The sequence below is a fragment of the Equus asinus genome, chromosome 1 (genome assembly GCF_041296235.1).
Source record: "Equus asinus isolate D_3611 breed Donkey chromosome 1, EquAss-T2T_v2, whole genome shotgun sequence".
Lineage (NCBI taxonomy): Eukaryota > Metazoa > Chordata > Mammalia > Perissodactyla > Equidae > Equus > Equus asinus.
The window spans coordinates 135515444-135530682 of NC_091790.1; the positions used below are offsets into that span (position 1 = coordinate 135515444).

At 38.2% G+C, this 15239-nt stretch overlaps 1 protein-coding gene across 13 annotated transcripts in view; it reads left to right on the forward strand.

Annotated features, from left to right (window-relative positions):
- Positions 1-14565, forward strand: part of AKAP9 (A-kinase anchoring protein 9) — a 159885-nt gene extending 145320 nt beyond the window's left edge. For 5 of the 13 annotated variants that reach the window (XM_070508256.1, XM_070508272.1, XM_070508290.1 and 2 more), the window contains 12 exons: positions 232-451; positions 1428-1578; positions 2689-3357; positions 3588-3796; positions 4113-4218; positions 6335-6517; positions 7503-7700; positions 8610-8842; positions 10785-10870; positions 12060-12210; positions 12766-12905; positions 14017-14565. In XM_070508256.1, coding sequence (XP_070364357.1) covers positions 232-451; positions 1428-1578; positions 2689-3357; positions 3588-3796; positions 4113-4218; positions 6335-6517; positions 7503-7700; positions 8610-8842; positions 10785-10870; positions 12060-12210; positions 12766-12905; positions 14017-14051 — 2381 coding nt within the window. In that variant the 3' untranslated portion in view covers positions 14052-14565. Of the gene's footprint in view, positions 1-231; positions 452-1427; positions 1579-2688; positions 3358-3587; positions 3797-4112; positions 4219-6334; positions 6518-7502; positions 7701-8609; positions 8843-8939; positions 9162-10784; positions 10871-11127; positions 11178-12059; positions 12211-12765; positions 12906-14016 lie in introns of those variants that run through there. The other 8 variants (XM_070508262.1, XM_014842935.3, XM_070508303.1 and 5 more) reach the window with 6 other exon arrangements.
- The last annotated feature ends 674 nt before the right edge of the window (positions 14566-15239 follow it).

Below are 15239 nucleotides of genomic sequence, written 5' to 3' on the forward strand. Positions count from 1 at the left end.
ATATGTTCTGTTAAACTTTTCTCATCCTAATATATTTACAGTTCTGATATATTGACCATTATCACTGTGAGGAAAAGTATATTTATATAAATTGCTAGCTTTTTAGGACTATAATCTTTTCACATTTGCTTTGTAGTATCTCCTAAATTACAAATCAGTACTTATCAACAAAATATAAACCCAATATGAGTGGCTAGATCATACTTTAAAAATTATTACTTTTCCATTTAGAACTCTTGGAATATAATATGCAGCAGAAGCAGTCTCAGATCCTGGAGATGCAAGTGGAGCTGAGTAGTGTGAAAGACAAAGCAACAGAATTACAAGAACAGCTGAGTTCTGAGAAAATGGTGGTTGCCGAACTGAAGAGTGAACTTGCACAAACAAAATTGGAACTAGAAACAACACTCAAAGCACAGCATAAGCACCTAAAGGAATTAGAGGCATTTAGGTGTGCCAAGCTTTCTTATATAAACCTGTATTAGTAAAGAAATTCAAGTAATTATGTCATAGACATTGCACAGATCCTACAAAAACATAACATTGTACATGATGTTTAAATAGCATGAAACTGTTATTTATGGGGAAAACTACAGTGGATAGGAAAAATGCCAAATGATAAACTCATGAGTAGGTATTGCCATATTCTTTACTGTAACTTCAGTTCTACTTCAGGCTTCTTGTTGTATGAGATATATAATTTTGAGGGGCTGGCCCCATGGCCAAGTGGTTGAAGTTCCACATTCCACATTGGTGGCCTGGGGCCTGGGGTTCACAGGTTGAGATCCCAGGTGAGGACCTATTCCACTCATCAGCCATGCTGTGGAGGCATCTCATGTACAAAGTAGAGGAAGATTGGCACAGATGTTAGCTCGGGGTGACTCTTCCTCACAGAAAAAAAAAAAGATACATAATTTTGACCTTTATTTTACCACCAAGTAATTTGAAGTGATTTTTATGATCTCAACAGGATTCATGGTTCAGTTAGCTAAAATATGCAAAATGTTTTAAAAGATAATGCTTGTAAACACAATAAATTTGTTAGTGTAAATACAGAGATACTCTGCTTGCCAAGAACACATTATAGACACAGTCATTCTTTATTTTGAATATTGGTTTCACACACACAAACATACATGGCAATTCCCATGTTCAGTAAAAGAGAAAAGAAAATGTTTAGTATTAATATTCTTTTGTAGCAATAAATTGTTTGCAATGGTAAATAAAGACTAATAGTTGTACTACTAGAAACAGTTTGAAATGAGCCACAGTCAAGAATCTTTAATCTTTACATCGTTTATATTTCCCTATCAGCTAATTTATAATATGCCTCTGGTTTTCAGTGGAAATTGTTCTTTTCTCTTTCTCTCTCAATATGTACTTGGGCAAAATAGTTTTATGAAAGTTCATTTGTCTGTCTGATTTAGGTTGGAAGTTAAAGATAAAACAGATGAAGTCCATTTGCTTAATGACACATTAGCAAGTGAACAGAAAAAGTCGCGAGAGCTCCAGTGGGCTTTGGAGAAAGAGAAAGCCAAACTGGGACGCAGTGAAGAGCGGGATAAAGAAGAACTTGAGGTATTGTTAACTTTGTCTTTAAGTGTCTGTGGAAAACCCAAAACAATAGAAGAGAGAGAGTCTGGAGACTTTGCTCTTTCTAAAGGTGAGGTAACTGTAAGTTGTTAACTGTGTGTTGAATAGTATTATGTTATCTAAACTGTATTATCAGGAAATGCTAATGTTGTGATGATTTATTTTTTGTTTTACTACATCCAAGGATATGTACAGACTGTTCTGCTACAGCATGTGTTTTTGGAATTCAGATTAGTGCACATACAATTTGATAAATAGGGCAGTCGGGTCAGTTTAATGCAGAAGTAGTTCTGGTTCCTGTTTTCTCCTGGGGGAGGGTGATACTTCTCCGGCAGCAGGGCTCCTTGCTGCTCTATTTTAAGAAAATTTAAGATGAGTCCCTCCACTCTAGGCTCTCTCCCAGAGAGGCACACCCAGCCTTGCACAGCTCTCAGCTCAAGAGAGTAGTGCCCACTTTAACTGTAGCCTCACTGGCTCAGAGCTCTGTTGTTAATCCACATAATCTCGTTACCTGCTACCTCTATGCTAAAAAATTGTGTAGCCAGCATCTCTTCCCTATTACTTTGGCGTTTTTGTGTGTTTTTTTTAATATCCACCATGGCAGCTTCCAGGCATAGTGAGCTCTCTACTCGGCAGAAACATGTTATCTCCTCAGATACTAACTACTGTTTTTTATCATTGCAAATTTTATGTTTGCATAGTTTGTCCCTGAGCCCTATTATTTTTAGTGTGATATTGTAGAACTTGAGGTTTTTCAGTAATTCAAATTACATTATATCAGAAATACTTATATTTTTAAAAATTATTATTCCTAGGAGAAATGTACCCTGTTTCATATTCTCTAACCAGTTATGATTAATGTTTGGGGAGAAAGTATTATTAAGCTTAGCAATCTTTTGTTTATATTCTTTGATGAAAACCAACTGGCTGTCCAAATAATTATTTTCTAACCACTGAAAATTTAATAAACTGGATAATTAATTCTATTACCAAATACTACCTACTTAGTATTAATAAAGGCACAATTGTATACTTATAAAGTGTTTTTAGTAATATTAAAATAACAAGTTCTTAAACTCAACTTTCTCCTACAAGGATCTGAAATTTTCACTTGAGGGTCAGAAACAAAGAAATATTCAGCTAAATCTACTTTTGGAACAACAGAAACAACTACTAAACGAATCACAGCAGAAAATAGAATCACAAAGAGTGCTACATGATGCCCAGTTATCAGAAGAACGAGGTCGAAACTTAGAGCTTCAAGTCCTTCTTGAATCCGAAAAAGTTCGAATTCAGGAAATGAGCAGTACCCTGGATAGGGAGCGGGAATTGCGTGCACAGCTGCAGAGCAAGGATGATAGTGGGCAGCCTCGTCCCTCCTTATCCTCTGAGGACCTCCTTAAGGAGCTACAGAAACAGCTAGAGGAGAAACACAGTCGCATAGTAGAATTGTTAAATGAGACTGAGAAATATAAACTGGATTCTTTGCAAACAAGACAGCAAATGGAAAAGGATAGGCAGGTTCACAGGAAGACACTGCAGACAGAACAAGAGGCCAACACTGAGGGCCAGAAAAAAATGCACGAGCTCCAGTCCAAAGTGGAAGATCTTCAGCGTCAGCTGGAAGAGAAAAGGCAACAAGTTTATAAGTTAGACCTTGAAGGAAAGCGACTGCAAGGAATTATGCAGGAATTCCAGAAGCAAGAACTAGAACGGGAAGAAAAACGAGAAAGTAAAAGAATTCTGTGTCAGAATCTTAATGAGGTAAATTGACACTTTGTTTTAAAATATTTTTTAAAAGAATACTGCAGCTCTTTGATCATATGATTTTGACATTGGATTAAATTATTTAAATAACTGTGTAAAAGTCATTTAAAAATGAAATCTATAGAAGTTTATTTGAAATACAAACAATAATTGTATTCCCTTAATAAAGATCATGATTTGCTGTTCATTTAATTATTGCTTTTCCTTTTTCTGTCCAAAATTGCCAGCCAACCACATGGAGTTTAACCAGTGATCGAACTAGAAATTGGGTTCTTCAACAGAAAATAGAAGGAGAGACAAAGGAATCAGGCTTTCCTAAACTGATTGAAATGAAGGGAAGAGGAACTATCTGTAATCAGGAATTAGAAATGATCAGACAAAAGCTTCAATATGTGGCTTCAAAACTACAGCATCTAGCCCAGAAAGCCTCCGACAGGTTAGACTTTTCTGCCTGACCTTTGGAAATGCATTCTTAGACAAGCTGGACAGAATCTGTCACTCACTAATAGGTAGCTAAGGGTGGGGAATTGAAATTTTAAAGTTAATGCATGTTTCCATTAGGAGATGATATTTGTGACAAAATTCATGCACCTAAAAACAAATATCTTAACACCTTAATCCAGGGAAATAGAGCACTTTATGTAAGAGAAAAGTGATAGGTGAAGCAGAGTGTCGCCTGATCCTTAATGTTTGTGCCACGCAGCATCACTAATTGAGAAGATATGTTTTGACTTTTTGTCTTTTTCTTGAAGACTACAGTTTGAAACAGCAGATGATGAAGATTTCATTTGGGTTCAGGAAAATATTGATGGGATTATTTTACAAGTACAGAAATTAACTGGCCAGCCAGGCGAAGAGGTAAGACTGTAAGACTTTGTAAAGTATCAAAAAGCAAAGATTTAATGGAAACTATATGAATCATTTGAAACTGGCACCATACTCTAGTCTCCCCTTTTCTGCGGGGGATACGTTCCAAGACCCCCAAGGGGATGCCTGAAACTGCAGATAGTACCAAACCCTATATATACTATGTTTTTTCCTATACATACATACCTGTGATAAAGTTTAATTTATAAATTAGGCACAATAAGAGATTAACAACAATAACAATAAAATAGAATAATTATAACAATATACTATAATAAAAGTGATTTCAAAATATCTTAGTGTACTCATCCTTCTTCTTGTGGTGATGTGAGATAATGCACTGCCTGCATGATGAGATGAAGTGAGATGAATGACGTAGGCACTGTGACATAGTATTAGGCTACTACTGAACTACTGACAGTAGGTCAGAAGGAGGATCATCGATCTATGATGATGTCTGTGGTTGGATGTTAGGAGCAGATGGTGTGGGTGGTTGGGGAGCCAACAAAGGGATGATTCACGTCGTAGGTGGGACAGAGCAGGAAGGCATGAGATCATCATCATCTCAGAATGGCATGTGATTTAAAACTTATGAGTTGTTTATTTCTGGAATTTTCCATTTAATATTTTCAGACCACAGTTGACTGCAAGTAACTGAAACTGTGGAAAGTGAAACCACATATAAGGGGAGACTACTAAAGAATTTTATCTTCTCATTTATTTTAAACATTAGTGATAATGTTTGCCTTCTCCCAATAAAAGGTAGTGAAAGTTTGAGGGAAAATTAACTTGCATTATCATTATTGAATAGTTACGTTATCCTCTTATTGTATAATGATAACCAAGTTTCTTGAAAGAGTTGTCTGGCTGTCTACCCTCACCACTCCGTGAAACTACCTTCAGAATGCTACTAGTGTCTTCACAATTATCTAACTTGGTGAATCTTTTCAGTCCCTGTCTTTTTTTTTTTGTAGCATTTGACACTTTTGACCTCTTCTATCTTAAGAACCCTCTTTTTCCTTATCTTTTGTGTCAGCAGTCTCTCATTTCTTCCATTTCGTTCATCATTCACCTTTATGAGTTCCTCTTCCTCCTGTATCTTCATCCATTTGTTTCCCCAACTGTAGGTATGAAAGCTCATTCATTCCCACAGCCTGAGTCCTCAGTAGACTTATTCATTGAACAAATACTTATATCGGGCACCTACTATGTTCCAGGTACTGTACTGGGTTCTGGGGATACAATGAACAAATCTGATAAAAATCTCACCCTTTTGGAGCTTATCTCCTAGTGGACTGTGGTTCTAGTCTAGACTTTTGTCCTGTAGTCCAGGTTTATATTTTCAGTTAGTTACTAGACATCTTTCCTTGGGGAAATGTACCCCATAGTGACCCCTCAAGAACCTCACAGGCACATTCCAAACTGAGCATCATCTGCCTTTTCTCCTTTCTGTCCAAAACCCACATTTCTGGTCATCATATAACCAAGTTTAGAAAGCTGAAAGTCACCATAGTCCTCTGTCCTTCACTCTTACTTGCACGTCCAAGCAGTCACTAAGTCATGTGCCTTCTACCTGAATATCTATCCCATGTGCCCATAGTGACTGCCTTCATTCAGGCCTTCAGCATTTCTCATTTGGACTGTTGCAGTAACGTCCTAACATGTCTGCCTGACTCCAGGATTTATCTTCCCTGATTTACTCTACTTTGTACACTGCTACCAAAGGAATCTTTCTAACATGTAAATTTTGTTTGTGGCGTGCTCCAGCCTAAAGCCTTATCATGGCTCTCCACTGCTTACATTTAGGTCTACTATCCATAAAGTGAAGGCAACCTTTACTTTCTAGCCTTAACCAAGCAACTTATAGTTCCCTAAAAGCAACACACTCTTGCTCAAGCCTCTGTGCCTTTATACATGCTGTTCCTTCTGCTTAAGGTACCCTTCCCTGTCTTCTTCCTGCCTGGTAAATTTGTACTTATTGTTTAAGACTCAACTCAAGCATCACTTCTTCATGAAATCTGTTGTTCTCAGTGCCTGTCCACATTTTTATATGCATTATTCACAAACATTTATGTGTATGTGACCTTATGCCATTTTGTCTTTCTAGTCTAGCTTAGTGTCCCCAAGTACTTCTTGTGGCTCATTGACTGAAAGACTACTGAGACAAAATGCTGAGCTGACAAGACATATCAGCCAACTGACCGAAGAAAAGAATGATTTAAGGAATACGGTTATGAAGCTGGAAGAGCAGATCAAGTGGTATCAACAGACAGGAGCCGGCAGAGATTACGTACGTCTATCTTTATCATGGCCACATATTATAAGTAGTGCAGAGTTATAATTTCTGCTATTTAGTTTCAATTTTTAATCTTGATAATGTAAAAATATTAGGTAGCTGATTCTTAGATCATTGGAAAATTTTATAGGGATGGCAATAATAATAATAGCTATTATTTATTGGGAGCCTTCTCTGTGCCATATTCTGAGTTATATACCTTCAGAATCTCTAATCCACACCCAGCCTTGCACAGGAGAAAACTGAAGTTCGTAGTCAAACCAAGATCTACTTATGTCCAAAGCCAGTTACTTTGCTCTCTATGGACCAACATCAGACATGTGTAAAGAAATGTGCAAATGTAAATTCTGACTATTCCCATCAGTTATTTATCAGTTATTGTATTCATAACTTAAGTGAAAGATGCCATTAAACTATGTCTTTCAGTCTAATAAACTACTCTGGGAATTTATTTAAAATTTTTTCACGTAAAAACTACAAAATAAATTGCTAGCTTCTATAATCACCCTATATAAAGATAGGGAAGACCTATAAGACAACTGTGCAGTCAAATACATGACAACACATCCAGACAGCTTCTGTAGGGATCCACTTCCCTATGTACATGCTGGGTGGCTTTTTCCCTGCTTCTCCAGTGCAGTCTTTCAGGGACGGGCTCAGCATTTAGACCCAGATGGTCCATCTATTAAGTCTAGATTTTTTTAGTTCAAAGCTCCACTAAATCTAAACACCTTCTCTGGGGCCAGGCTTTCACAAGGCTTTTTAGTTGTAAAGTTAATCTACTCAGCAAAGGACCATATACTTAAAGTTAGTGTATGTTCTTTAACGTCAGTTGACATTGGCTTAGCACTTTCCCTGTCTGAGTTTGGAAAGCTGAGACTTCTATATCTCCCATAGGGAACTTTTAATTTGTTTAATTCAGATTTTTTTCCGAAGACTTATTCTTAAAAATCTTTCAAGTAGGCTCTGGTCTCTGCAGTCTTCTAGGTTTTCATTCAGTGGTGGCGCCAACATTGGAGCCATCATTGCTTCTGAAAAAGAAGTCTGGAACAGAGAAAAGTTAACTCTCCAAAAATCCTTGAAAAGGGCAGAAGCTGAAGTCTACAAACTGAAAGCTGAACTAAGAAATGAAGCTTTACTTCAGAATCTGAGCCCTGATTCTGAAGCCACTATAAAGGTAGGAGACATCTTCCATCTAAATATAAACTGAAGCTGGTCCTTGCTTTTGCCTTGGTTCATCCCTCACTAACCGTAATAGAACAGGCTAAAGAAATTTAGGTGGTGCTCAGGCCGTGTCTCTAGGTCTCTCTATTCAGTCCACGTCATGAATGAAGGTCTCTAGCTGGTCACAAAAATTTGTGGCAAGGCATACCCCAGGTCTTGGACCAGATTAAGCCCTATTAATGGTCACAGTGGCAGCACCCTGAACTCATGGTCCCACATCCCACAGCCTCATTCTTAGTAGACCAACAGAAAGTTATCTTTTCAACCCCAACAAAAGCTCTACTATTGTCAATATTAGAGCATCGTGCTCTCTAAGATGGTAAGCCCTCTGAATAGCCTCTCTGATGACTAATGATGAATACTGTAGTAAAACTACCTTAATCAGTTAACATAAAACAAAAAAAGAAAGAGAAATGGCTGAAATGTTCATTCCAGCTATGGAGTAAACATAAATTTATGACTCTTAAGGTGACAGAAAACATTAACATTGAAAAAGTTAAATAGATTAGTGACCATAATAATAAAAGTAGCTCTATACAATTTAAAAAAACTCAGATGATAATGGAATGACAAAATATTTGCAATAAATATGATTAAGGGCTAAAATCCACCATAAACAAAAAGCATAACTATAAGGTTAGTATACAGATTCCATTGACTAAAAAGAGGCAGAAGTATAAAGGTTAAGGTTAATTATCTTTACTTTCAACTTTGCTAATAAAGTAGAAACCAGTGATAAGGTACCTACCATTTTTCTACTACTGCTACTACTTTTTTTAAACAAAATCTAGATTGTCTTCCCATAGAGAACAATTTGAATAGCGTCTTAATGTCTTTATATGTTTCCTCTTTTTAAACATAGAGAATTTATGGTAAATACCTGAGGGCAGAAAGTTTTCGGAAAGCTCTCATTTATCAGAAGAAATACCTGCTGCTGTTACTGGGTGGATTCCAGGAGTGTGAGGATGCCACCCTGGCTCTGCTTGCCCGGATGGGGGGCCAGCCAGCCTTCACGGATCTAGAGGTGATCACCAACCGTCCAAAGGGCTTCACCAGGTTTCGGTCTGCTGTCAGAGTGTCCATGGCAATTTCGAGGTAAAGTGCTTGAAAGAAAATGCATTTTAATAGACTCTAAAAGGATTAGCCAGCCCTGGTGGTCTAGTGGTAAAATTTGGCACTCTCACCACCACAGCCAGGATTTATTTTCCGGTCAGGGAACCACACCACTCGTCTGTCAGTTGTCATGCTGCGGCTGTGTGTTGCTGTGATGCTGAAAGCTATGCCACCAGTATTTCAAATACCAGCAGGGTCACCTATGGTGGACAGGTCTCAGCGGAGCTTCCAGGCTGAGACAGACGAGGAAGAAGGACCTGGCCACCCACTTCCAAACAATTTGGCCATGAAAACCGTAAGAAGAACAGCAGAGCATTGTCTGATATAGTGCTGGAAGGTGAGAGGACGGGGCAAAAAGACCTGGCAGGGTTTTGCTCTGCTGTACACGGGGTTATTAGGGTCAGAAGCAACTCAACAGCACTGACAGCTAAAGGGATTAGTTATTTTTAATCCTCTCTCTTTTCTCTGCCTGTTGTACTCTGTATTCCTATAGTAGGTGACATCTGCCATTACCAAAACATGCCTGCTGCTTCCTAGGTCTTCATCCTTTTGGCAGGGATACCTGATGTTGTACTATAGCACCTAGGAAAGGGGCCTTCCCAGGTGCAGGCAGCTAGTGATGACTCAGAGCTGGTACATACATTCTGCATTGTCTCTATCTTTTTTTTTTTTTCCAATATGAATAAGCCTGTGAACTAGCTGAGATATATAAATAAAAGAAATCGTAAGAGAGGAAAAAAGTGTTTTTGAAAAATTACTTAGTCTGACATACTTTCATTTACTTTATTACTAAAATAACCAGAATTACTAATAGTCCAAAATGTCACTTCACAGATGAGGAAACTGAGGCAGAGAGAGGTTGCAAAACCAGTAATGACAGAGCTAAGACAACCAGCCAGGGTTCCCAGTCTCATCCATGCTGGCTTTCTAAGGGAGCTCACATTTTATCTTATTGATGGTCTCAGACCCTCCTCACCTCTACTGCTCCACATTGTCGTCTCCTGGTTCCAGGTCCTCTTCCCTCATCTTTCATTCCCTGCATCACCTAGTACACCTTCTACAGGGTTAAGTGCTAGGAGATGCATTAATGAAGAAAAAGACATATCCTGCCACAGGTAATCGCTGCCCAAATCCCTAAGGGTGGCTCACTTTCTAGTAGGGAAGACCAATATGCATGTACCTTAGAAAACACTAAATGAGAGGTCACAGGAGTGAGCTGTTCATTTTCATTGGAGGAATTTGGGAAGGCTCCATGAAAGCCATTTGTCTCTGTCTCTGCCTTCCTCTTTTTCTTGTCCTGTTATATGTTCGTTATATTTTGACCTTCAAACAACCTTGAAAACTGATTGGAATTAAGAAACCCAAACTGATGCTCCAAAAAGCTCTGAGCCAGGACAGGGCAGGCAGCAACTCACTACAGCTGGTTTGTGACACTGCTGCCCCTGTTCCTCTTGAAGCCAGTGTTGCTTTCATTCCTGATTATGTGACCTCACTCCTCTTCCAGCTTTCCCAGCTCACTCTTAGTGCCAATTGAAGGATCTTTTCATTCTCTTTCCATTTCATCTGCCCTTTTAGTCTCCGTTCTTTTCTCCTGTTTTCATTACTCCTCAACCTTTCTTTGCCCATCCCCTTTCCTCTTTTCTACTTCTGCTCTCCATTTCTTTGTGTACCATGTACCTCTAAAGCCAGAACCTGGTGCTGGCAAAAGAAGAGACCTCTGGTGCCTCTAGGGAAGCCCTGTTCTAGTTAATTTTACCACAAACCAGGGGACATTTGCATAGTTTTAGATGAGGTAATCGTCGTTATATTGAAATTTGTTCTGTGTTCATATTTAAATGTATGACTTGATTTGTAGGGGAAGTGTATATTTATACTCATTACATTATAGGTGTGCTGTGAAATTTTTTCTTTGGATCTTTTTTAGAATGAAATTTTTGGTTCGACGATGGCATCGAGTCACAAGTTCTGGTTCCATCAACATTAACAGGGATGGCTTTGGACTGAGTCCAGGTGAAGTCAAAATAGAATTTTTTCTTGTGTTTATGATTCTCTAAAATTACTGCATGTGTAATACCTTCCAAATAATGTGTTCTAGAACCTGTGTTGTCCAAAGACAGAGCCCTTATAGCTAACAAAGCTGGGGACCTTGCTGTTTTAAAATTAATAAGAATTGTTTTTTATAGAGCACTGAGTCTGCACTAAGCCCTGCTTTTTCCATTTATTTTCCAAGTTCTATGATATGTTTTACTGTTATTATCACTTTACAGATGAAAAACTGAGGCATGGAAAGCATTTGTCATTTGCCCTGGATTACCCAGTAAGAAGAGATGGAGCCAGCATTGAACCCTGGCATTCTGGCTCCAGAGCACACTCCCCTTACATCTACATTTAAGGCTCTGGGTCACGACAGGATGGCTGTTAATCTTGTGAAAATTATGGCTTGAAGCTTTCACAATTTAGCAATATTCAGACAAGCTTCTGAGTATACCAATAGGTTGTATAATAATGGTAACAGTTAAAATTCCTTCTCTCTACACCTGGAAGTGGAAACAGACATAAGGGCTTCAACATTTCAGACATAGGATGAGCTCAGAAGCTGGGGACACACAGAGTTACAGACACACAGCATAACCATACTGTGTATTGGTGTTAAACCACCTTTACATATTCTACCAGTAGCTGAGCAGCAGAGGAAGAGTGAATATATTTAGTATTCTAAACAAAGTGTTTTGAAAGCTGCACCCTTACACTGCCACATCTGAAATGTGTACCATGACAAGTTCTGTTTTGTAAGTTAGCAAATCTTGATTTCAGGTTTTGGTAATAAACGTCAGTAGAATGGAGTGATAAAAGAACTTGTTTACATTAGTCTGATATTTTTTACCCCCATATTTTCCTCCCAAACCACACACACAGACACCCCTCACCTCACCACTAGTTATAACTAAAAAGAGGTCTTTTAAAAAGAAAATACTCTAATTAAACAGTTTATTTTCTGTGAAGTATAGTTCCAAATTATCGGAAATACTCATTTTCAAAAGTAAACAACATGGTGCTGCTGTTTCTCTCCTGTAGCAAGAATAATTGAAAATGACTATATAGAGGAGAGAGTGTAACATAGTACAGCATAGCAGTCTTGTGAGCCCTTTTCTGTTTTGTAGAAATTTTTCAAGGGCTTGGTATTTTTTTTCTTTACAAGGTGCATTTTGGATTACTTTAGGTGCTGAAAGGACTGAGCCGTTTTATCGTCCTTCCGGTGGGCTGGAGCTGTACGGAGAACCGCGACACTCTACCTATCGCTCAGGATCAGACCTGGACTGTCCCAGGTCGCCTCTGCCTTTTCACAATAGGCAAGAATTTGATAAACTCTGCCTAGAGTAGTTAAGTGTCCTAATACTTAACAGAGAAGGGACAGTGTTAGGGCTTTGACTTCTTTGCACTGAAATAGCTAGATGTATCTTTAGTTATATAGGATTTACATACCTAAGGCTCAGAATCAAATAGTTTTTGAATTTGTACCAGGTTTCCAAGAGTACAGGAAGCAGTTGATCAAGTCTTACTTAGTATCTATGCTGTGGTTAAACATTGGGGAAAAGTATTAACTAAAATTGATAGAGACTGGACAGTATGAAAAAACTAGAGTCTGCGTGACAAGATGCATTTATACATATGCAACATTTATTGAGCACCTCTGCAACAGGCATTGTACTGGACATTCTTATGATCACTTAGTAGCAGCTTTGAATTTGTTTTCCCTTATACATTGCCCACTCAGAAGTACAGGGGATATAGACTGGCAGTGTACAAGTGGTCTACCTTTTGAGGGCAGGGTGGAGACAGGTTGGTAAGTTACTTGCACTGTTTCTGGCTAATTTAGATTCATGTTCATGTTTTTAATCTCATAGGTACCCAGGCCCTCTAGCTGATTTAAATCCTGGTTCCTTAGCATGTTCTCAGCTTCAGAATTATGATCCTGACAGAGCCCTGACAGATTATATCACTCGGCTAGAGGCACTGCAAAGACGACTTGGAACCGTACAGTCAGGTACTCTCAGCTTAACCAAGTATTGGCAGCACCATGCAGAGGGTTGGATAGACCCAGAGCTCTCCTTTCTCTTTCTGAAACTCCTTGACCTTCCTCATCAGGATAATCAAATCTTACAGTTCAGTGCATGAGTTACCAGGACTCAGGAATTTCAGTCAAGATGTGATTTATCACCCTGAATCCCACTCCCCCCAAAAAAGATTCTTTGCCGTCTTCATTCAGCAGATTGATTAGACAAAATGCGCAATGAGCATCAATGTGCAAAGTACTCGGAGGGTTACATGGAGAACATGTTCCTAAGTAATACATGTTGAGGCCTGCAAATAAGGGTGGGGAGATGAGAGGAGGAAGCAAGTACTTTCTGCACTTAATGCAGCCATTATCCCTGCTAGAACCTTGTGCTTTCATGGATGACCCAAGAAACCCATCCCATTCTAAAGACTTTATAAGAATGATCTTTTTTCTCTGCTCAAAAACACTGTAATACTTAAGTGGATTCCCTGTTCATTGTGGAAAACCCCTTTTCCCTGTCTCCCTTCAATTCACTCCTCATTCAAAGGTTTTGAATCATTTTAATTTAATGTGCTTTAAGTCAAGTTTTATATTTTGCTTTTACTTTTTTAAAGACCCTTTTTTCTGCTATTCCCACAAACTAGATATGGCTAATAGCAGGTTAAGTTAGTAGTATCTCTCTTCCTGTAAGAAATCACCTAACGTAAGCAACTTGCAGTCATAGGAAACTTAATGATCTCAGCTGGAATTGGTTTGGTTTGTGTTTTGTTTTGAGCATCCAGATTTCACAAGACCTAGATTTTGAAGACCAAAAGATTTCTGAAGAAGCAGAAGGTATAGAACCTTTAACCTGCAGGGCACTTTAAAGAGAATCTTAACATTAGTTTCACTTACATTGCTAGAGAGCCAGCTATAGTGACTCTAAATTTATATTCAAAATCTTTAAAAATCACTTCAAGTATGAATAAGATTTTAGAAAAATAAAAAGCATTTTTTTTAAATGGAGGGTAATAATCTTCTGCCCTTCATGAACTAGTTAGTCTGGTATAAATGGCAATGTAATTTGAAATAATTTCAATATCCTGTATTTTTCTCATAGGTTCAACTCAGTTTCATGCTGGCATGAGAAGATAATCCTTTGAAACATCATGAATCGGAGTGATTTTAAACAACTTCCCTTTTATAAATCAGTGGTTCTTTTGTGCTTTTGTATTGTGAATATTCAATGGGACCAGTACAAACACAGCTTATGATTGTATACCAATCCCTTGCCAGCACATTAAAACAAACTGGAATTTGTACATATAAGCATTGTGTATGTATTCATGCACAGTAATCATTAAATTACATGTATATTTGTGGAATGCTAATTTAAATGATTAAATTATAAACTTTGTGTATTTATCGGATGGGTGAAAAGATTAAACTTTTGCGTATTATGATACTGCTGAATGTGTAGCTTGAGATGTCCAGCACTTTTCTTATAAGGCTACTGAAGTTACATGTTTCTGCCTAATATATTTGCTACTGGTGATGAAGACAGATATCACTTGTAGAGACCTATTTTTGTATAATGGTAGAAGTTTTGAATTTTATGGGGTATTTTGTCAAGTACTGAAATAAAAATGACTTCACCATTTTAACCACACTGTATTTGAACCTTCTTCATTTTTAACTGAGCCATAATTCTTGGTGTATGTCTCAATCTGTTCAGGCTGCTATAACAAAATACCTAAGACTGTGTAGCTTATACAAAACAGAAATTTATTTCTCACAGTTCTGGAGGCGAGGAAGTAGTCCAAGATCAAGGTACCAGCAGAACTGGTGTCTGGTGAGGTCCTGCTTGCTGGTTCATAGACTGCCGCCTTCTTGCTGTCTCTTCATATGAGGTCCGTGAGGTCTCTAAGGGCACTAATTCATGAGAGCTCTGCCCCTGAGACTCAGTCACCTCCCAAAGGTCCCCACTTCCAACTACCAACAAATTGAGGGTTAGGCTTCAATATACAAATTTGAGGGGGCTAGAGTCTACAGCAGTGCATGCCATCTCATTACTTATCTCAAATATGTAGGATTTAGAGATTCAGAAACTTGTCCTAATCTTAGAATTAGATACTATTGGGATTTTTCTTTCGCTCCATTGAGGAACTTTTCCATATCCCTTTTATCAACTTTACATCTACACAGTGCTTTCTGAAAGCTGCATTGCCATTTTCATGATTGATCCATATTTGCCCTATTATATTTAGTGTTACTTTGTTCACAGATGTGTCCTCACAAAGCCATGCCCACTAAGATGATGCAGAAATCATTTAATTCAAAGAA